The 23,821-nt window shown below is 44.8% G+C and overlaps 1 protein-coding gene across 1 annotated transcript; it reads right to left on the bottom strand.

Moving 5' to 3' along the window:
• Positions 1 to 1,378: 1,378 nt before the first annotated feature.
• Positions 1,379 to 23,463, bottom strand: LAMP1 (lysosome associated membrane protein 1). Its single transcript, XM_086481754.1, has 9 exons — positions 23,412 to 23,463; positions 13,906 to 14,021; positions 11,557 to 11,770; positions 11,290 to 11,451; positions 6,238 to 6,455; positions 4,400 to 4,522; positions 3,368 to 3,437; positions 3,051 to 3,221; positions 1,379 to 2,407 (listed from the first exon to the last, which is right to left on the bottom strand). The coding sequence occupies exons 1-9, from the start codon at positions 23,461 to 23,463 to the stop codon at positions 2,268 to 2,270; spliced, it is 1,266 nt and encodes a 421-aa protein (XP_086337880.1). The 3' UTR covers positions 1,379 to 2,267.
• Between the last annotated feature and the right edge of the window lie 358 nt (positions 23,464 to 23,821).

The following is a 23,821-nucleotide window of genomic DNA, read 5'->3' as shown; positions in this document are numbered from 1 at the left end:
CTGGAAGCTGCATTTCTCACTTTCTTGTAAGGGATGCTGAGAGTAGATGCTGTACTTCTGCTTTGTGCTGGCGTACTGAGCTGGCACTACAGCTGCTCTATCTTCATACACCTGTGTCCCTAGAAATTTCGGGAGACCCACTTGTAAAGACAGCCACAAGCAGACTTCTTCCTTGACAGGGCGAGCCACGGGGCAGCTCCAAAGCTCTACCTTAATGCAAGCCGAAATCCCCAAGGCCTGGGCAGAAGCAAGCACGCAGCAGCAGCCGCAGCCCTGGCACCAGCCCGCTTCTCCGGCGCCGCTGGGGCCAGGTGCCTGGGCCTTGCTCTCTTGTCCCTACAGAGCCCTCTCCTGGCCAAATCCTGCCCCTCGCCTCCTTCCTGCTGCAGAGACACTGGCAATTGGTGCTTTTTATTCTCCCTGTCGAACAGCTACTGCTGAAAGCCTCACCTTTTAACACCACACCCCTCTCCGGACTCAACTCCAAGCTATCTTCATTCCTTGTCAAGGAAGTTGGGTTTTTTTTTTCCCCCCCAGCGGAGTTTCTTTCATTCCTCAGCCAGGAGGGGAAGCTTTTCCAGGGGAAGTAGAGGAGTGCTCTTCTAGACAAGTAAAGACTCAACAGTGATTCCAAGCTATCCTATCCCTTACGGTACCAGACAGACACCTTTTTCCTTGCACACTGAATTCTAAGGACATTGGCAGGACCCCACTTCTAGTACATCAGCAGGTATTAGGAAATACTAGTGTGTTCAGCACTGGCAGAATCTATAGTTTCCAGGTAACTTCAAGGTGGTCCAAAGTATCCCAGCCTTACTGCCACGCGCTCCCTTCTCCTTGTCAGAAGAGCAGCGTTCTGTGCAACGCTCCGGTGCGCCTCAGCCCCTGCCCCGCACAGTCGGTACTGTTACACCGAGGAGTCACTGCAGGAGGGAGTCAGGGAAGCTTGAAACACAAGGGTTCGGTTCCAGCACATCGTGACGCACGTAAACCTCAGCAGACACGCATTTCCTACCCTGTGCTAAGAATCCAACTTCAAAATAAAACAAAACCCATCATTTACGCAGTCCTTATAACAGAGTATCATGGTAGCAGACCAGTATACTGGCATTTCTCAGCGAGGAGCAATCCAATGGAAGAGTTAACTTCTCCAGATCTCCAGCTGCTGATACACAGAGGCTCTACCTGTTTCCAAGCACGAAGCCCACACACGGTTAAGCCTCACCTTTGTGCCCCAGAGAACGAAACAAAACTTGAACACTTGTTTAACATACAACTCCACGCTGAGGATTGTTTAAAGCTTCCCAAGTAGAGCCAAACCAAGGCTTTAGCCTTGAACAGTCAAATGTTTTTAAGAGTGATCAGCCACACTAAGATATACAGAAAAAAAGTGTCTTTATTAGCATTGTTACAGGCAATGCATACATAAGAACTGATCCTTAAAGTGTACAACCCCCCAGCCAAGGTTAAAGCAAGAGAATCAGCAGATTGAGATCTATATTGTACACATGTGCAGTAACAGGATCTCTCGGGACCTTCCAACAGAATAGACTGAAATCACTTTACAAAAAAAAAAGTAAATAAAAATAACACCCATTTTAAAAAAGTACCAGCTCCTAACAAGCTGGCATAGCATCAAAAATATCAAACAGGGGAGTTGTCCAATCGTAAAGAGTTCCTGTAAGGTTCGAGTATTGCGTCGTTCACACCCTGCATATGCCAGGCATCGAGTTTAAAGCTTAGTAAAAAATACACACCTAAGAGACAAGGTGGAGTTTCGGTTTTAAATTTCAATTTTGTCAGTTGTTACTCAATTTTTTTTTTTAAATGCGTCATCAGTATAATTAACATCATCGCTGGATGGCAGCAGTTCAAAGAATGAACATTTTTCCCTTTGTTAAAAGTTCTGAAATTCAGTCAGTGTGAATTAGCAACATCCCTCTCTGGAATCTTTAGCTGACATGACCTTATGCCAATTCCAAAAAAGCACCCTTAAAAACTTTTAGCTTGTTTCTAAGTGGGTAAATACTTCAACTAGTTAGCAAAATTAAACACCAGAATTTTCAGAAGTTATTTTTGTGCATAGTTAAATGCTGCAAGATGATTTCACATTTAATAAAGCAGACTTTAAAGAAGCAGCAATTTGCAAGAAAAGGTGTTCCCTTACAATAGGAATCTCAGCTCAGGGGAAACGCGTGGGGTGTTTTTTTTTTTTCCCCAGCCTCTTGCAATTGCTTTTCATCTACACTGGGCTTTAGTGCAAGTCATTAAATTGTTTGATATCCAGCATGGCTCCTCTTTCTGCCAATCAAGTAAGCAATCAAGACAATTAGAACAAGACCAGCGAGGGCTGCACCAACTATTATAGGGATCAGCATGTTATTTTCATCCAGCTGACATTCTTCCACTGAAGAGAAAGAAAAAGACCCACGTTAGGCCCTAGTGCACCGCACACCGCTATATCCAGAACTTCAAGCTTCTGCTCTCAGCCCACAGATAAAACTGTCTCCTTAACGTCAGGCTTAGCTTGCCAACAGCCAAAAAGGAAGCAAAGCCCACGAACTCTGATCAGTCAGGATGAAGTCTTTCTAGTACCAGTCGTATATGCACAACACAGAGATTTACAATAATGGTTTCCTTCTCAAAGGATGCTGCTTAGCCATCACAAACACCCACGCCACTCCTCCCCCGGCCGCCTTGCTTTAACCACGGTCACAAAGGCCAACGTTAAAGCCAACAGTCAGGAACTTCCCAGAAATTCCCTTCTGTCCAACTGTGAGCACGCAGTTGGGAGGGAAAGTTAACGCTCTCCCTGAACTCTTCTCTGGACCACAGGAACAAACCCTTGTTATTTCAAAGCTTTTTACAGACTTCTCGCACTAGCCTCAGCTCAGACATCTCACCCGCCCCTGCACCACCTGTAGTAGGGCATGCGGAGACTAAGCACAGCACCCACGAGCTGACATTTGATTACAGAATATTATGTTTACATCAGAGCGTACTTCACAAATCTTAGATTCCCCACCCCCTGCCAAATGCAAACCTCTTACCTGCCCCAAATTTGTCTCCATCAATCTTGAAAACCTGGATCTGAACGTTAAATACATTGACAAAGGCTTCGTCCGTGACCTGGAGATGCTCCTCTGCGCTGCACTTGTACGAGTTCCCTACTGTAGCTCTCAGCTCATTCATGCTGTTGTTCGATGCTTCAAACCTTGGAACTGTGTAAGAGAGAGTCTCATTACAGGATCCTGAGGAGCAGGAGCCGCAAGCTCGATACATTCGTGCCCAACATTTCCAACACGTTATTTAATGCAGGCAACCCTTCATCTTTATAGAAGTAGCCACTAGACTTCAAAGTCCCTACCTTTTGCTTCAGAAGGCAGAGTCGTGCTTACATTCACACCTTGCAGGAAGAATTTTTCAGCACTTGCATTCTTTAAAAAACAAAAACAAAAACCAAACCAGCAGTTGTCATTTATTCTAATGATGTGTGACATAAGCTGTTAACATTCGGGTTCCGTTCTGCGTGCTTTTTGAGAAAGGTTTTCAAAGGATAGTCCACAACAGGGATTAGCATCCAAAGGAGGAGCTTAGCTGCACTTGAGAAGAGCTACGGAAGGTATACACCTTAGGAAAGATTATTTGGGGGAGGGAAGTGAGGCAGAGAAAGGGGGACTGTCACCCCTCGGACTGCTGACTTGACTTCCACACTACAGGCACAGTCCCACCCGTGCCCGAACGAGGCCAGTGCAGTGATCTCACCTGCGCTACAGATACAGCTTTAGAGCAGCTCGGTACCCCAAGAGAAATGGAGGGAGTCATCTAATAGCAACAGGTCAAGGTGATCCCCGTGTGATCAGTCCCACGAGCATCAAAAGGAGCGTGAGGCTCTCCGACAAACACAGCAGATTCAGCCCTCAAGGGTCGGCAGCTCTAATACCGCGCTGGGGCAGGGCTGGGGGACACAGGATTCCCAACCACCACAGGAGGCCGTAAGACAAGCACACACGGCCCTTGGGCTGTACACAGAATATTAATGAGGAACTAAATTCACTTCCAGACTTGTATGATTAGAGGAGATGCCTACTTCTCACAGGCTGTTCCCAGTTTGGGCCAGAAGCTTTGGAGATTAGGCAATACAATCTCAAAGGAAATTCCCATTCTAAGCAAAACAGATCTCTGTGTATACATACGCCTGTGTGCATATATACAAATACATATTCTTTCATTACAACAGTTACCAAGTATTAAACCCTCTAAATCCTAGTGTTAGAAACAAAGGAATTATTCACTGCCCTTCCTGTAGCTGCATCTTTTTTCTCTTGTACTTGCCCCACTTAGTTTTCCCACGTGAAGAGCCCTGCAGACCCCACACACTTTGTCTGCAGATTCTTACCAATGCAAAGTAGAAGACGACCCTTGTTTTCTCAAAAGTCAGATTCAACAAGGCAGACGTGTTGTCGCATCTCCCAAAAGATGTTGTATTATGTGGTGCGAAATTCAGCAAATCCACACCCATCTACGAGAGAGGAGGATCGGTTACGACATCTGAAGAGGCTAACGCACTGCTATACGTTCAGTCGACTCCCAGCTCGCTCGTGCTCCCACGCAGAGCGCTGCATTCACCCACACGTCACAGACAACTGGGCAGACACACGCGCAAGTTACAGGCTGGTGTAAGCTGCACCGCAGTTACCAGCCTGGCACAGAGAACAACGGCATCTCTGCACGCCTAACGAAGCCTTCTGCAGCCCTCACTGGCTGCGGCCAATAACCTGCCGCTTCTTCCACGCTAAACTTCTTTGGTCCTAGCAGCATCAGGGAAAACATCAATATCCACCACCACCCAGGTGGCAGCAAGCTATAAAATACTGCTTAGACATGATGGAGAGACAATCAAGGGCACCACCTGTAAGCACGATCATCGTGCAAGTCACTTCAGTTCCAAAATGCTTTAGCTTTGTCCATGGTACACGATTTTATACTGCGCTGCATCTGCAGAAGGGTGTGGGTTAAATGCACTTGCCAAACAGAACCTTTCAGTGGCCCTTAGTTGATCCTCACGTGACTTTGGAAAACCTATTTGCCACCTCCTCGCGGGTCATTACACTAGAAACCAGCTGTTCCAGCAGAGCTAGAATGCCGCGCTACAGCACGCAGCTTAGGGAATTTCACACAGTTCAGGTGGCCAAAACAGTTGCCATCATAACCTGCCACACACCAGCTATTCGTGCTTATGACTTTACCTCTCAGTCATCACCATCATAAATGCAATAGATTCCTTTGCACCACCACAGAGAGCGTGAAGCAGCTAAATCCTATACAGATACCACCCTCCCCGCAGCAGGGCCTTTATCACCGGGATCCAACTTAAACTACGCAAAAGCAACCATAATTTCTGTGCCTGCACTCGTCCTCGTTACCTCAGATTAAGCCACAGGATGGGAAAAAGCTGCTTGTGATCAAAGGTCCTTATAACAAAGCTTTACTGAACATAAAGGTTTGATGACCCTTGGTCATTGTTTCCTACTGAGGGCCTTCAGCAGACCTTTGGGATTACTCCTCATCGCTTTGCCTCATCAGGTAGCAGGTAACGGGTTCATCCGTGGGGCTGGCAAGCTGGGCTTTGCATCAACAATGGAGCTAAGGAACTTGTGCAAGGGCTGGATCTTACAGAAACCACGTGGCGTTTTTGCTGTTAAAATCAGCCATTAAGTAGCTCCTAAGCATTAAAAGTCAAATCCAAGCCTCTCCGGTGCTGGCTTGAAGTTAACTAAGTTACAAGCCTGTCCAGTTTTAGCAGTAACAATTTCCCTTCTTATAGTCATTCACTGTTTTCATACAGGTGCCTCAGGCCAAATGCCTCTATTTTATTTAACAGTTTAAAACTCTTGGCATCTTTGATAACAGGATTCACCCTACTCCTATCTTGATAATTTTTACTGCTTCTGTGGAACGGCCACATACACTTGCTGCATTTGACAGACAAGTTCAGTTTCTTACTGAATGGAAAAATCTTTAATGACCACTTTCAGCAGAAGAGAACTGTTTGAATCATCACTAATCTAGTCCAAGTCAAGCAATTCAAGTAGAGGACAACCATGGACGGAAACTACAAAGAACTGGGATTTTTTTTTTTTTTTAAAGAACGAAAGCCTCTAATAGTTTACCAAGTCTTCCCCAAAGAAGGAATCTGAATGCTTTGAAGAAAGAAAAAAAAAAAAAAAAAAGTACCTTCTCGTCTTTTTTTGGATAGGTGATATTAAGCTGTAACCCCATGTAAGCAAGTACACAGGTTCCATTTGGACCAGTCACATTGTATCTACCAACTGCAGGATTTGGAGGCAATGCAGTCGGTGCCGGGCTAGTTGTTGGAACCTGGCTAGTAGTCTGTCTAGGAGTTGTAGGCGCTATGGCAGTAGTAGAGACCATATCTTCAGCACATTCTGTCTCTGGAGAGAAAGGAAAACAGTCATTACCAAACATAAGGAAGCTGTGGGATGATCTACCTTTTCCATTCTCAAGGGAAACAAGGACACAATTCCAAGTAGCTTTTCCTAACAGAAGATAATAAAAGGTGAAAAACACAATGGTAAAGCATTACCTAAACTCACCGCAAAGTCTGAGACACTCCTAAAGCCTGGTGTGTGAAAATGACACCTCTGCTGTTACTTGCAGAAGTTCATGGTGACCACATCTGCTTTCACTCATGCCTGTCATTTCACTTTGCCATCAAGTCAGGATAAGCAAGATACTGCGATGCTGACAGAGCCGGCGTTCCTGCCGTGAGTTCACAGCAAGGCGGAGACGACTGCTCCTCGGACACTTGTGTGCTGGCAGCGGAGGAACAGTTCTCCTGCCCGCTGTTAAAAGTGGTCTCCCAGAAGGTGCGTTGTTCTCCCTTCCCCTCCCTCCCCCAGTTACACCACCAGGCTGTGAGGACCCTATGTCGCTATTTGGCCAATACCCACAGTAACATTAAAATACTACTGGACTTCTCAAGCCCTCATAGCAGTGCCGTGGCTCTTCTATCCGTAACAAAGGGATTCTAAGAAAGACACTGCTGCTGACAGCAAATGTTCTGCTATGTCCTCTCACGTCCTTCCTCCCTTTAGTCCTGCATTAGTGGCCACCCACCACCAGGGGTACAAGGCTGAGTGAGGACGCATAAGGCTGCCGCCCTTTCATCCAGTTCAATGGCAAATTTCAAGGCAAAAGAAAAGTGAAAGAACAGCAACTCTGATTTATTTGCCAGAGTACTCGGAAACACGTGGCAGCAAGATCTTAACTTGATCCGGGAGCCAAGAAGGTCTCTGCGCTGAACATCTAAGCCAAAACCAAAGGTCACAGCAAAGACATTACTGTAGTAGACGCTTCCACGTTCCAAGCCAAGGTCAGCTCCATGTGTCAGGGATAACAGCTTGCAACTTTAAGAGGACGACGGCAACTGCAGCGATAGTCAGTGCTGACTCAAACAGCCTACTTCTAAAATTTAATCCAAACTTATCTTGCAGATACTAGATATCTAATAAACAGCCTCTGAACTTAAACAGCAACTTAACTTTCGTTTATGGCTCAGAAAGAGGAACTCCTTTTGAGGTCACACAGACTCCAACATAGCATGCTTTCCTATTGCTATTACATTTCTGGAAAGTCAAAGAGCATAAAGAAGGTAGATGAATGGAGGAATGACCCTATCTTTTGTAGCCTAATACTGGTCACATCCCAAAACGTGATTATTTCCTAGCAAATAAACCAAACAGCAGCTTTACTTGGTACTTCAACGGAGAATTTCCCTCCATCTACAAGACCTCAACGCATACAGCCTCTTACTCGAGTTGGCAGAGACGGAAACAACCGAATTCTCCCACAGCATTCTCCTAGGAAAGCTGGCAGCTCATGGCCTAGACCGGGAGCACTCTAAGCTGGGTAAAAAACTGTCTGGACAGCCAAGCACAGAGAGTTGTGGTGAATCGAGTCGAATCCAGCTGGTGGCTGGTCACAAGTGGTGTCCCCCAGGGATCAGTATTGGGACTGGTCTTGTTTAACATCTTTATCGATGATCTGGATGAGGGGATCGAGCGCTCCCTCAGTAAGTTCGCAGATGACACCAAGTTGGGCGGGAGTGTTGATCTGCTCAAGGGTAGGAAGGCTCTGCAGAGGGACCTGGACAGGCTGGATCGATGGGCTGAGGCCAGAGCTATGAGGTTCAACAAGGCCAAGTGCCGGGTCCTGCACTTGGGTCACCACAACCCCACACAGCACTACAGGCTTGGGGATGAGTGGCTGGAAAGCTGCCCGGCAGAAAAGGACCTGGGGGTGCTGGTCGACAGCCGGCTGAACATGAGCTGGCAGTGTGCCCAGGTGGCCAAGAAGGCCAACAGCCTCCTGGCCTGTATCAGACACAGTGTGGCCAGCAGCAGTAGGGGGGTGATGGTGCCCCTGTACTCGGCACTGCTGAGGCCGCACCTCGAATCCTGTGTGCGGTTTTGGGCCCCTCACTGCAAGAAAGACATTGAGGTGCTGGAGCGTGTCCAGAGGCAAATGAAGCTGGTGAAGGGTCTAGGGCACAAATCTTATGAGAAGTGGTTGAAGGAACCGGGGTTGTTTAGTCTGGAGAAGAGGAGGCTGAGGGGAGACCTTATCGCTCTCTACCACTACCTGAGGGGAGGCTGTAGTGATGTGGGACTCGGTCTCTTCTCCCAAGTAACAAGCGATGGGACAAGAGGAAATGGCCTTGAGTTGAGCCAGGGGAGGTTTAGATTGGACATTAGGAAAAACTTCTTCACGGGAAGAGTTGTCAAGCATTGGAACAGGCTGCCCAGGGAGGTGGTGGAGTCAAAAAATGTGTTGATGTGGCACTTCAGAACATGGTTTAGTGCGCATGGTGGTGTTAGGTCAACAGTTGGACTTGATGATCTTAGATTCCAACCTAATGATTCTATGAAATCACTTGAAGTGGAAGTTTGTCCTCAGTGGAGTCCTGATACAGTGTTTTTACTGAACTGATTTACAGCATAGCTCCCAGGAACTTTTCAAGACAGATTTGAAGATGAGACAAATTCTTATGTCTTTTTCTGACAGTTACAGGACAGCAGATGACAAAACTACCAACACAGACAAAATTAAAGCCTCCTTCAGAGCTGCAGATAATCACTACTGTAACCTCAGTGACTAACTTCTAGGTTCACTGATGGAAGTTACCATTACTAGTCATGCACAGACGCACTGAATACTGACTCTTCTTCCCTTCAGTAAGCCGTGCCCAGGTCACAGCAAAAATATCCTCTAATGAAAGAGTTGCAGTGGAAAAAAAGTTAAGGGATCATTCCAGATCTAAAGTTTATCAATAACTAGCTGCCAAAAGGATAGGGGAAGTATCAGGCCTATAGGAATGGAAAGGAGGAACTGATATGGAAAGAACAGTGTGATTTCAGGGTCAAAAAGATTAAAAAAAAAAAAGATAAAGTGAGAATTCTTTAACCGTCTGAATAAAAAACAAACCAACAAACAAAACAGAGTAAGTAAGAGGGATAGCTCATTGTGCAGTAGGAATGGAAGAAATATCTGGGTGCAGACCCAAGACAGTAATTAAACTTAGCAATGAGGACAATTTTAAAAAAAACCAAACACCTCTGCGTGGCAGTATGGATAACAGGAATGTGGAAACAAAAAAAAGCCCCCAAAAAAAAGCCTGAACTCAGACCAGTGTCTATCCCAGGATCACAAGAAACCACATGTTTTTTCTGAGAATCAATAGTTTCATCAAGACAGCAATACCACAGGATGGAGAAAACCAACTTTGGCAAAGTGATCATGGCAAATTAGAGCATTTATATTAACCTAAAAAAGAAGAGAAGGAAGTATAGAAAATAAAGCAAATGCTGATAAACTTGTGTTGCATAAGAAATACCCTGCAGAAATAATGTAATACTGAATTTTTTTAACCAAAGGATTACATAAAAAGAGGTAATAGGTGGTCTTAAAAGGAAAAGCATTACACAGTAGGGAGGATTTTAGTGACCTTTCACAGAAGTTAAAAAACAGCCTTTCCCAATATCATGACTTATGTTCAAGCCTGCCAACAACTGATCACTCACACTTATCTGGTATGACACCTGGACCAAAGTATCATATCTAAACAAAACAAAAAAAAAAGACAGTTCTGACTGGAGTAACAGAAATCAGACTTTTTTTAAATTACAAGTGTAGGTCCACATCTTTGCTGCAAACTAGTTCACTGAATGGAAAAGACTGATCAAGAGAATGATACCCACCGAAATCTGAGCCAGTCACGTGAGGCAGCCATAAAAAGTCAACACCAGTATTATCATGCATCAGGCAAGGTATTTTTCAGAGATACGGGACAAGGTAGAGATACTCCTGTAGAAGGCACTTGTTCAATGTACCCATCCCATGCCAGCACTGACCACCCTAGTTTTTAAGATTCATTTCAACTTAACAAGTGCATAAATGGCATGAACAGCCTAGGAAAAGGTCTACATTTCCCAGAGAAGATGAAAGCTTCTTACTTGCCGCAAAAGTAAGGCAAAGACTTATCACTCCTTAAGACAGCAGAGGCGATCAGTTTACATGGCTCTTCACGTTTGAAGAGCATTGCCACAAAAGCAAAGGACACAAACACACCATGAAGTAGTTTGTCTTCTAATCATTACAGCAGTGAAATTCCAAAATGCTTTTCTATACAAGCAATGAGGACAAAAAGTCGCTTTGTGATTGTGCCTGACAGAGAAAGATCATCACTGTTGCAGCTTACAGAAAGCCTCCTATAGGAAGATGTACGTATCTGCTCCCTACAGACCAGTTCTTTATTGCCTGCCATTATATCACAAATTTTCCCCAGAGCACACACTAACTTGTTCAAATTCCTTTGGTAGAGGCATAATACTTGGAAGTTATCAGATACTTCTTATAACAAGGATTTTGGCCATGTGCCCAGTCAACCTACTGCAGCGCATGTTTACACCCATAAATACTCATGAACAGAAGGAAAGTTCCCTAATACCTGTAACAAAACCCATGGGAACACAGTGCACTATCTGCTAGTCATGGATGCTGACACTCCTACAGAGAAAACCTGAAGCAGGTCCATTCATTTCCAAAAATGCTGTTATCAGAGCTTCAGATCCAGTTTGTAGCTGCCTAAACATGATTGGTCAGGACTTAAAAAGAAATAATCTATTACTGGAAATATCATTTACAAGTCAAGTGCCTCAAAATATACATTTACAATATCAAGTACATTTTCTGCTACAAGATACCTACTGTTCATACTGAGAGTGCCATTTGTGACATAGGCTTCCAAAGTAACGTTGCTAAAAGTAATGTTCACGTTCTTCATATTGACTTGCTTGGAGCTGATGCATCTGTATTTTGTGCCCATATGTGCCTGAATAATAGTTTTATGTGATATTTTCTTCACTTCTCCTGTAAAAGGATTACATTGCATTAGTATGTAACAGTATTTACAGAAACAAGCCAGTATTACATCTGGAAGGGTTACACAATGAGAACAGGAAGTTTTCATTTTACCTGCAGTTGAATTATGGAATAAAGTTGCATCTGACAGATTGTAGTGGAAAACTAGCTCTTCGACTTGGTACCTGTCTGCATATTCTGAGAAATTCAGGCTTAATGAATGTCCTGCTCCAAATCCCAACACCAGAATTGGATGAGATGTGTTAACTTTACCACACGAGCTCTGTGGCTCTACTGTAGCATTTTGTGGAAGAAAAAAGTACGCAAACTGCGGGGTAGAAAAACAAAACACATGTAAATGGGATGATGTAACAGATTTTCCTTACTGCTTTTTAAATATCCTATGAAACTGTTGTGAAACATACAGCTGACGTTCATACATGCTGTAAGATGCCTACTTATATCACAGAATCACATATCCCTGTATATAACAAGTAGCACGTTACTGGCACTGGGCTTTCCAATAATATTGCTCCCTGAAGTTTGAGGACAAACCAGTACACGCTCCCAGCACCTCTTAGACTGTTCCCCCTAAACTAGCACTATGAATTTGCAGGTACTTCTGTACTAGGTGAATCAAATCAGGCAAACTCTGGATATGTAAAAAATGGTGGAATTTAAGCTTTGCTTCTTATAGTACAATTGAGCAAGAACAAAAGCAAACGGTACAGCCTTCATAGCTTGGCTATAATACTTTGAGTTTATTACCTATTGAGAAGTAACGTGATGCCTGAAGACCACTACCATGTTTACTGGAAAGTTTTGAGCTTGCTGCTCACAAGAAGAAACAGCCAAAAGCATGTTATGAAAGCAGTCACCTCTCAACACATACTTGCATACCAGTATCAGCAGGATTTCAGACCATCAGCACCACTGAAAACATGGACTATGCAATACAACTCTCTGCTCAAATCACACATAGCAAGTGCACCACTGGCAAAGCAGTAGGATTTTTTTTTTAATCTCACATTACACTGATGGCTAGGAAAAAAAAAAAATCAGTTTCAACAAGAGTGCCTCAAAACACGCAAATGCAATGAGATTATAAACAGTCCCCAATTCCCGTTCAGTAGTAAAGACACCAAAAAAAGTAAACTGAGAAGCAGAGTATTTGTGAATAAAAATTCTTAACTTTCTTTTAACAGGCTTTTGCTGTTAATATGGAACTTGTATGCACTGCACTAGTCTGTAGATACACTGAAAGCCAGAGATTTACTCAGTGAGATGATCACAGATTTCAGAGAAGTTTAAAAGCTACATGCCACTGGCCGTTTCAGTTCAGATTTAGTCCATGTAAGCATGACCAAGTTCACCAAAAGAAAACTGGTAACATTTTTGCCTTTACATTTCCAACGAAAGCCATTTTAGCCACCAATAGGACTAGTGTGGAATTTCAGTGACAAAAGTGATTTCACACACGTATTGTTTGTGGTGGTTTCAGGCAGCTTTAACCCTGTTTAATTAGAAGACGCATTAGTGTCACAGATTAAGGCTGAAGTGGCCGCTAAATGAATGAATGAGAAATGCTCTTTAATAACCCCTCTCCCTTCCCAGAAGGGGAAGAGAAAGAGAATAATGGACAAAGACTTATGGGTTGGAAAAAAACTAAAACAGTTTTAATGAAACATAACAACAAAAAGAAAATATGATAATATTAATATGACGACAACAAAATATATATAAAAATATACAAAACCAGTATCAAACTCCCCCAACGATGACCATGTCACCACTGAGGCTGCAGGGCAGGCAGTGGGAAAATCCCAGACTGGACTTGGCAGCAGATGGGAACTGGATTCGGAAACACCCAGATTGGGGTTGAAGGCAGAAGAACGGACAGAGTCCTCCTCTGACGCCAGCCATAGAAGAGAGCTTTATACTGAGTATGCCGTATGTGGAATGGAATACTTTGCTGGGCAGGTCTGGGTCACCTGTCCTGTCTGTTCCTCATCCCAGGTGCGACCTTTTCACTTACAACCCTTTTACTTGCAGCACTTCAACATGGGGCACAAGATTTAGCAGTGACCGTGGTTCCTACAGAAGCAAGTGCCTTTCTGCATATCATGCCTCGGTATTAGCTATAAGCATCAAGTGCTATCACTTCTAGCAGCAGACACTATCTGAAAAAAATAACGCCATTAACTTCAGGAAGCGCAGTCACTTAGAGACAGCTGAAAAGTAAAATCACTGAACAGAATCTGTTCTGTTCTAGCTCAAACCAGGACAAAGCAGCATCAGAAATAAAGAAAAGTTGATGAAATATGACTGGGAGGGGGTAAACCTTTGCCAAAGCAGTTTTTCATGCCGAAATATTTGTTCAAAGTTTAAATACTGCGCGCATGCAGAAAACCCACACATTTTATAAACACATGTTAGAGACAAGCAGCAAGATACCCCTCTTACCTCTTTTTGCCCATGGCTTTTGTATTCCACTGAGAAGGCTACTGTCAGATCAGCAATTATGCAGGCCTTACCACTTGAATCTTTCACCTCAAATGAAGAGGAAGCCTGTAAAAAGCCTGTAAGAATGACAAGCGGTTAACTTGGTGTCATGTCAGTTTTTACATACAACTGTATATTTTAGGAGTACATCCTAAACAGTAGTTGAGTTTGGAAGCTTGGGCATCAACGGTCTCTATACCAGCTTCAACATCACTAACACAGAGAGGACAAATTTAACACCTCATTTATAAAAAAGACAAAGCCACCCAAAGCAGAACTGTTGACACGCTGGGTCCTCGGAGGGTAAGAAAAACTTGCAACACACACCAGTCATACTGCTCAAGGCAGCTACTCAACGTTCACCCTACGCAGCAACTATTTTGCAAGGCTGAGCCAAAATTGACTTAGCGTATTTGATCCTGCATGCCTACAGTGCTCAGCCTTCCCCCCACAGCACACCACGCAGCCTTCATTCGCGCTGTACCAGGACACTCAGCTGTACATGCACTGAATGCAGCATTTAGAAAGCCTGGATTGACTGCAGATGTTTTGGAGGGACTGCCAAAAATAGCGTGATGGAGCGTGCCACCCTTGCCAGGAGAACTCCTCTTTAATGTCATCGCACTCTCTGCACTTGAGAGGAGGATGGGGGCCAAGACCTTGACATAGGCTGAGGTTATGTTTTCCTGACTGGTTTAACCTCAGACTGAGCTGCTGACAACAGCACAGCTTTTCACTGACTCACTCTCCTCCAGCCCCAGCGCTCAGAGCACTAGTACAACTGACCACACTAGTACTGACTTAACAGGGTAAGAACACGTGGAAAGAGGAGCACAGCATCATCCTTTCTGACAGCAGCACGGACTTAGCCCAACGTGCACTGCCAATGAAGCTTCACCTAAGGGACGTGTCGCGGCAGGCCAGATACAGCCAGAACGCTGGTTCTCTCATACTTCATTTGCCGTAAGGGCTAGCTGGACAGTGCTCCTGTACCTGAAATCATAACAAGATGTTCCAAATTCTTTATTGTAATTTATTTTTCTGATTCTCAATTTGTCACTGCACACACAACCAAAGCCTGCACCATCTTCATGCTAGCACTTTATCAGCCTGCATTTGCAACAACTTCAGTCTTGCAGAAAACCTGATAAAAAGCAGCTGCAAGACATAAACCACTATCTCAAGCAAAGAAGCTTTAAAGAGTCAAACATGCTAATCCATTCAACTGCTGATAGAGCAAAAAGATCCAGCTGAGGGATTACCCATTAGCTAGCTTCCTTACCTAAGAAGTTTTCAAAAAGTAAATCCCAATTTTAAAACTGTTGACTACAAAACTACGGTGCATACAATTGTATTAAGACAATTATTAGGAAAAAAATGGACTTTTGTCAGCGGGACTTTGGTAGAAGGCCCTTCAGTTGTAGAAATGCATTGGAAACAATTTCTTTGGCACTCAGCAAGCATTTTCCCTTGTTGCCTTCCCCTTAGCAACAATACATCCTCCCCCAGCACCAAACAGGGCCAAAACTTAAGCTGGAATTCATACACTTTACCCAGTTGTCTAGAGTCTAGACTTGAAACAAGAGACAGACAGAAGAAATTGCTTAAGAATGGATAGTGGAGAAAACTGACATTTCAAAGCAAACCTGTCCTACCTTTGCCTTTATGTCCAGCTCACAGTGTTCACTAAGGAACATATATTCACAAAGAAAATGTTATTTATTGCAGTTCAGAGCGTACTAGAAACAGTCGATGCTCCTCTGCTTGGAAGTTTCAATTTGCAAAGTTCCCTTCAACTTGAATCTACATCTGGAACTTGTTTACACTGTGCCCAAGCACTTGTTTTCTCAAAAGCAAGCTGCTTACACTTTCTTGGAAGATTTCTAGCACAGCGTAGAAAACAGTGTAGACGCAGGGAATAAGAGTCCATGGTGGCTACTTCAACTAACTACCAACGGAAAACATCCTAGAATGAAAACCTTCAGTGTGTATGCTGACTCCCTTGTTAGACAGCTATTAAAAAAAACTTGGTAATTTCAGAGCTGAAAATAAACAAGTAACAGGCAGTAAAAGAATGAAAGAAGGAAAAAAAAAATCAAAACAGTTTCAAAGAGAAATGCAGGGGAAAGAAAAGACTGAAAAACAATTAAGGAAAATGTGGCTGACCTAAAGGAAAATGTGACAGACCTGCCCATTACACAAAATTCAGAGAACAACAAAAGAAAATGCAGAGGTACCAGAAAGCACCAAATGGAAGACAGATTCTGGGAATGAAGAGCTGGCAAATCACCCTCAGACAGTTTAAGTAATAGAGAATAAGGGGCATGAACAGTGAAAAATACCACCTGCACAACTACCAGGTTTTTGCAAGGTTAAGCTCACACGACAATATGAATCCTGATTTTATTAGTGTAGAACAAAAGCTATAAAACTCCATGCCTTCTTAAGAAATGGTCAGCAGCTGCTGGATTTGTGCCGTCAGTGATGAGACAGATGCATCCAGCACAAGACACTGAGCTGTCCTCGAAGTGGCAAGAGGGCTGCTTCACTGTGAGTAAGCCAACGTGCACCAGGACGGCAGAGAGAGCAGCGTGCTGCAGCGTCATCTGCTCCCATGGTCTCGGAGGAACGCAGACGAAACGTGGGTGACAGAGGGACAAAGAAAAATTAGCAAAAAACCACCGAAGAACAAATCAAGACACCGAAGGAAAGAAGGTCCTGCCTACTTTTCGCTCCAGCCAGTTTAAGGCAGAGGAACAGCTCGCTGGGTTTTGCAGGAAAGCAGCTGTTGAGTTTGTGAAGGCAGTTTCAGTGTCAACTAGTGATTAATGCATGAATCATCACCAGCCCACAAATAGTAAGAGCCTACAGTCAAAATGTCAAGAATACAGAAAAGCAAACTGATGTTGAATCAATCTGTCCTGGGAATATTTCTAACCAAGTTACATAAAGTAGTGCTCAATTTTATCATGGCTTGTACTTCTCGTAACTATCATTCTTTGCTATTTAACACAAAAAATGATACAACCTCCAGTTTCTTAACTTCAGACTTTAAATGCTAATCTTAATAAAGCAGCACCCTATTTGACGACCATCTGTGCTAGAGCAAGAGCAGCAGTTCAGATGTACACAGGTGAAGAGCTCCGAGAGTCTTCAATAGCAAGAAGTAAGTTTTGTGAAGTTCATTATTCACTTGTCTGGAAATAGAACGTTACGGATATCTAGTAGAGGAATCACCAAAAATGTACTAGCATCAACAAAATTTCACTTACTTCAGATGCTCGCTTTGTATTCCACTAAGTTCCAAAAAAGGGCTGCTTAGGTATTTATCCTGTGTGACCTACTCTAGGTGGTCCTGCTCTGGCAGGGGGGTTGGACTAGATGATCTTTCGAGGTCCCTTCCAACCCCTAACGTTCCATGATTGCCAACTGAATATCCTAAAATAATCTCTCCCTTTACACCTCATTTCTGAAATTATAGTCTCAAGCAAGAAAAGATCAAAGGTGAAACTGTTGAAGCAACAGCTAGTTATGCCACTTGAATTAAATCCAGCATCCTTCCTTACCTAACATACCCACATCAAAAACCAAAGCAGAGCATATAACAAATATATTTATTATTAAATATACAATAAATAAATCAAACAAAACTAAGACTTCCTTGGTTACAGAACAATTTATCTTAAAGAAATTGACTCCAAAAGTTAAGTTTGTTTCAAACCGAAAACTACAAAGCTAACAAAACAATCTAGCACATTTGGACAATCTAAATCTAAGCCCTTTTGAATACAGCTCTTAGAATGGCTGGCACCTCTTGACCACCCAAAGATGCTTTCAGGTTTCAGCCTCTTTTATAATTGAAATCCTGCTAGCTGAGCACAGCTACCGTTGGGTTACTCTCCCACATAATGGAAACCTGCTAAGGGAGAAAGATGAATGACTGCTGTGCTCTAAAAAAGTGAGCATATGTTAATGGCAATCGTTTACACTGTCTGCTTGCAAAGGGAACTTCAGTTACTATAGTTAATGATTTACTTTGTCTCCAATTTTTATTAGAACCATGGAATACTGACAATAAGGCTCTCCAACACAAAACCTACTTTTATACAATGTGGGGTTTGCTCCTATAGTCATGTTTCCTGCATAAATAAAAACCTCTTTAGTATTTTTCTTCCTCACACTTGGAATAAAGGACAGAAAGCCATCCAAATCCACCTGGGCACATATTCCACATCACCAGTAGTTTAAGTGACACAGATATCTAGTGGATGGGCCTGTTTGCAGTCATGCTGAGCGACTATGGCATCAGGGAGGAAAACCACGGCTGCAGCGTGGCCCAGCTAACCGCTCCCCACGAGTGCTGTGATGGCGGTTCAGAGTATCACACCCACAGCCTGGTCGGACAGGTCAAAGACTCTCCTCGGCTACAGCCTACCCTGCAATTACTGCACAGCAGGACCCTGAGGCCAAGGGATGCTGGCTGACTGACGCCACGCCGGCACTACACAACCATTCTGTACCTAAGCTACAGCACGGCTGCGTTGCCCTGCACCTTTGCCCAGATGTTCTTAGGGCACACAGAGCAAACGCTGTTATCTCTGGGGCATTAATCCAAGGAGACAAGAAAAGCTGGTTCTTACTTAAAGAAGGTTTACCTCTATCGTACATGTGAACAGAAGCGCCCAGTAATTTACTCATTCTGATGGTTCAGAAGGATCCTGTCAGTGCCATTTTGTGAATAAAGTGGTGATCTTAGTCACCACTTAAGACTTCTAAATCTATGCCAGAGAAGAGAATGGAAAAATCCCTGAGGAGTTACGCTCTACTCTAATCACTTGTCTTCTCATGCAAGCACCACTCCCAGAGAGACACCAAGGACAAGTCTCTTCCCAGAAGACCGAGTCAAGATCACTTGCTTAGGATCCAGGATCTATACTACCTTGGGATAGCATAGGAAAAAAAAGGAACTTAAAAAGTTGGGTTTGGTTTTTTTTTTTTTTGAAAGATCACACTATTTACTAACCGTAACACTTTTGGGGAACAACTGAAAGCAGGAAAATCCCTTGATGCATAAACCACTTTCCATGAGACAAGATGGTCTTAGTAAAATTATGAGTTACACTTAGCCATCAGCAACTCACCCGGAAGACTGAACACTGGCTATCTGGAGAGCACAGCAGGACAAGACAAGGCTGGACTCACTTCAGCTGCTGTTGGACACACCTGAACACACACACAGTGGTGGAAAGGGGGACAGAGCTTATTTCAAGGATGGATGAGAGTACTTTAGGGGAGAAGAGAATCAGCTGCACTTGTGCAGGTGCAGCACCTGATTATATCAAGTTTCTGATCCAGCCCTAGAAGATGCATCCTTGCAAACTAACAGAGAGAAACTCCTGCAGTCCCACATTATGTTTCTGATATTGTTGATTTCTGTTAAGGTAGTTAGAATTTTGCTTCTCAATTCAACTTCGCAGAGGAATAACCTCCGTCTTTATAAATAAATACATAAAATTATAAAAGCATCATAAAAGAAAGGCTACTTAGCAACTGTACACTCGCCATTTGGCCAGAGAATTACACAACCGCATCAAGTTTAGTCACATGAAGCTTCATTATCGTCTCCTATCTAGAGGAAGGAAGTCTTGGGACAGCTCTATAGCAGCTGATTACATGACCCCACCGGGAAGTCTGAACTCCTATGGCTAGACCCTTTTCAGCACTCACACAAGTCCATTTTGCACTTGCTCTGGTTAGTGCTGATGTATCGCACCCCACAACTAACATGCAGTCTTCAAGTTAGCTGGCAGCCCCAAGCAAAGTTTTGGAGGAAGGAGCACTGTGTTGAGAATTTAAAGAGAAAGCCTCCCCAGAGGAGATGATGTTGTGAAAAAGCTAATAAAATCAACTGCCTGAGTAAAACCTCTCCCAGTCCTATCGAGAAGAGAGCAGATCTCACCCCTGTCAAGGAATGTAAAGATATATACTGGTGTTGCTGTAGTACACAGACTGAATTCTGCTCTGTTAAGAAATCAGAAGCCACTGAAGTTCAATACAAGAAAACTAAATACATTGTGTGGACTACTGCGCTCAAGCCTGAACACTGGAGCAGATAAACGCCCGCTGCGCAGAGCAGAACCACATTTGAAATTCCGTACTCTACTGCCAGGGTACAACTAACACTCTCACACCTTGAATTACAGTAGAAAAAGTAGTCCTGACAGTCAGCAGTGCTGTCAAGGGACAGAAGGTTAAGAAACGGCTACCCTTGGATTGAAAGGGACTCCAGCCTATCTTGAAGTCAGATGCACAAAAACCACAGAAGTCTGATTTACCAAAACATAAGGTACATTTCAAAATACACAATTTAGGATTAAGATAACATAATGAAGTGTTCAAATAGCTGTTGTAACTACTGCCACTCACATATCCAAAACAGTCTCCTGCAAAGCTTAAGAGAATAAATACCAAGAAATCCACTATGGCACCAAGCTTTCTCAAGGAATTTCCAAATAATCGCGTCTGAGTTGAGAGAATAGATGGACTGTTGCAGTTAAGCTGCAACAAGCAAAGGCGAGGCACGCCTTCTTAGTGCTAGAAGTAAGTTATCTTGAAGACCTAGAAAGGCTTGACAGAGATAATGGTAGTTAACGTCTCAATAAAATATCCATTTTTTTCTTCTAGTAGGGTTCCTCTGTACCTAAAAGCAATTCTTCAGTTTATTGTCTCCTACTGATTAGAAAACATCCTAACCACCATAGAACAATCTAGAAGCAGGTTACACCAAAAATGAAACTTTCCAGTCAGCCTGAACAGGAACCTAGGGAGCACCGCTCAAAAGCGGCACGTCAGGGAGCCTGCAGAGCTCTTACTCAGCAAGTAGGCTGCTACTTTACAGGGCAGAAAAGCTGCTGAAGTCAAAGCTGAGTAACCCATCACATGGGGACAGGCTTGGGACTAGCACACGCGTTCAGATCCTTAGAGACTGTGTCAACACACTTAAAGAGGCTATCAAGCAAACCCTGCGTTAAGGGCAGCATTTGGTAAAACAATGTTTCGAAAGTCACACAACATAAGTGTGTGTATTTTGCGAAAACTAATTCATACCCGGTCTCAGTTCCATACAGCTAGCAATGCCAGAACTGAGGAAATTACTGGCTGGAATTTATTATCCAAATTTCCCTCAACTATTCCTACTTTGGTAGCAAGGTTTGAAACTCCCCTTTGGACTAGAGTTGTGCAATAGAAACGCATGGGTTATGTATCAATAACCCTGAAATGGCATCACACTACTTTGTCAAACTCATTTTTCCTTCCCCAAATCTCAGACACCTAATTATTTACTCACTAATAGTGAATCTATGGCTGACACTAAGCTTAGATTTTCAGAAGTGTTCACTCTGATGTGTTTGTGATTCGGTAAGGAAAAACCGCAGGTGCTCTAGGACTCAGAGCACAAGCAGCTCTGCTGGGCTTGGCACACAACCCAAGTGACCCATCGTGCTCCACAACAGACAAGCACCATCTTCCTCCATATTTCCAAAAGCAGCAGCTCAGTTTGAAGGGAGGCACTTCATTTCCCGTAGCCCCCTTTCCCCTATTATTTATCACTGTACTACCTAAAATCTTTTTTTTCATTCCATATGCACGTTTGCTATTCCTGAGGAAATTCATCACGAAATACTTAATGTTGGCATATGAAATATTCAGCTTAGTGCTTGCTGCTTAATGTGAGTGGAAAACTGAAACAGTAAGTGAGGTGTGGTGAGCTATTCTGGAGGGAAAAAAATTTCTATTGTCCCAAAGTCAAGGCATTGCCAAACAAGCTTTCACATCTGACCCACCCATGCTAAGCCTTCAACCTCCTGTGATCACTACCTTATCCTCATCAGTGTTCACTCGGATGACTAAAAGGCTTCAAACAAGCTAAAAACGTCTACAGCATTCAGCTCATATCTTCTCTTTATCTCACATTCTTCTCCCCTCCCTACTGCCCAAGCCCCACATTCTGGCAGAAGTTGGTGGAGGAGATCTGTACTCCAAGATGGGGTGTCTATTTGCACCACAAAGTTTTCCCCTGAGTTTGTAGGATAAAGATACGTAGAAACACCCAGCTACTACACACTGGTCCAAAGCCCTGGCTGTCAGTAAATCACTACTCTGCAGTAGTAGTAAAATAGTAAAAGTAGTAAAAAGTAGCTGCAGAAACCTAACACACTTTACACGTCACAAAGTGATAAAGCTAATGCACTGAATTAAGTTTGTAACTGCTAATTAAGCAGGGGAAGACTCCTGCAGTCCCAGAAAATATTATCTGGTACCACTTAAAAATTACACAGGCCGATTAGAAGGCAAACAACAGCAATTCTTCATTTAAGCCATAACTGTATTAAACAAGCTATACAAAGAATTCCCACTGTAACACCAGTTCAATGCCACTTAAGCTGCCAATGGTAAAAAGCAAGTCTGATAGCACTGTAAGCCACTGTGCTCCCTAGCCTGGCTCGCAAGAGCTGGATATTTGAACCACGCAGCACCCCTTGTGAGTGACATCTTTCAGGCCCAGTAAAACTGAAGTACTGTCAACAATGATAAAAACATTTACTTCCAAAGAAAAGTTAAAAGAGCTTCCAAGGCTGTCATAACCTCCAAAATGACAGCAGATAACTGCTCCCAACCGCTGCTTTATTGAGGAAATATTTTTGGTAGCTGCTGAAGAAGTTTCCTTTGCTGCCAAAGCCGCATTTCAGAAACTTGATAGTGTCGCGTGATGTGGCTTTCAAGGCAAGACACCTAAAGCAAGGTAGTTATCAGTAAACAAGCAAGACACAGTTCCTCATGAAACACTCTTGCTGCACTAACAAACCTCATCAAGACACTACAATCTCTCTATTCCAGGGACATTCCACATTTCACCCAAGACACCGCAGGATGAAAGCCACTAAGCACGGGAGGGTTACATGCCCTGCAGAAAAGGGCTATTCCTAGCCACAGCATCAGTAGCTCCTGCGTTCCCAAGCCTCCTGAGGGGTACAGGTGCATTTTCAGGAGCGTCCCCGGCTGCTACATGGTTCTCCGCCGCCCCGCACAGCAGCAGCCGCCGCCGCCGCGTTCCCTCCACTCTTCCCCTCGTGCCTCCCGCAGCTGTCAGAGGCTCCCGGCGGCCGCACGGGCCCGGTGCGGGGAGGGATGACCTCCCCAAAGGACCCGCCGCCTCCCAGCAGCCGGGTGCTGCGGCCGGGGACCCCCGCGGGCGGCCCTGCCCGCCCCCAGGAGGCCCGGCATCCCCGGCTCAGAGTCACCGCCCCGAACCGCAACAGCAGGTGGAGTTTCCAGTTACAGCCGGGGCCGCGACCGGCACCGCCGGCCTCGGGGCCGCCCAAGGCCTCCACGGCGACCACCCACCGCCCCCCCCCCCCCTCCGCGCCGGGCCCCACAGGCCGGGGCCGCCCCGCCCCCTTCCTTACCGAGCAGGGCGGCCGCCGCGAGCAGCCCCCTCGCGCCCTGGGCGTGAGCCATGGCGGGGGCAGGGGACAGGGCGGGGCGGCACCGGCGGGAGCGCGGAGAAGGGACGAGGGGGGCAGCAGCGGCGGCGGCGGCGGGTGAGGGGCGGGCGCGGTGGCGGTGGCGGCGGCGCACCGCGCTGGGGAGACTGGCGACGGCCCCGGCCGGTCATATGATCTCTGACGTCACCCGGCCCGCCCGGGCGCCGTCACGTGACCCGCGCGCCCAGACGAGGGAGGTGGGAAGGAACTCGCGAGAGCAGGGGGCGGGGCGGGGCGGGGCGGGGCGGGGCGCCTTCGCGCTTCAACGGCCGCCCCTCAGGAGGGTGGCTGCGCGTGCGCGCGGAGCCGCGTGTGGGTGCGCGACGATGCGG

The sequence above is a fragment of the Leptosomus discolor genome, chromosome 1 (assembly GCF_034619465.1).
Source record: "Leptosomus discolor isolate bLepDis1 chromosome 1, bLepDis1.hap2, whole genome shotgun sequence".
Classification (NCBI taxonomy): domain Eukaryota; kingdom Metazoa; phylum Chordata; class Aves; order Leptosomiformes; family Leptosomidae; genus Leptosomus; species Leptosomus discolor.
This window is presented reverse-complemented; position numbering and strand designations above follow the sequence as displayed.

Bases quoted from the DNA above. Each gene is read 5' to 3' on its own strand.
- LAMP1 (XM_086481754.1), bottom strand. From the start codon at position 23,463: ATGGCTCACGCCCAGGGCGCGAGGGGGCTGCTCGCGGCGGCCGCCCTG. The intron at 14,022-23,411 runs GTAAGGAAGGGG...TCATTCTTACAG, and splicing joins CGCGGCGGCCGCCCTGCTCG to GCTTTTTACAGGCTTCCTCT. The intron at 3,222-3,367 runs GTAGGGACTTTG...TCTCTTACACAG, and splicing joins TCTGCCTTCTGAAGCAAAAG to TTCCAAGGTTTGAAGCATCG.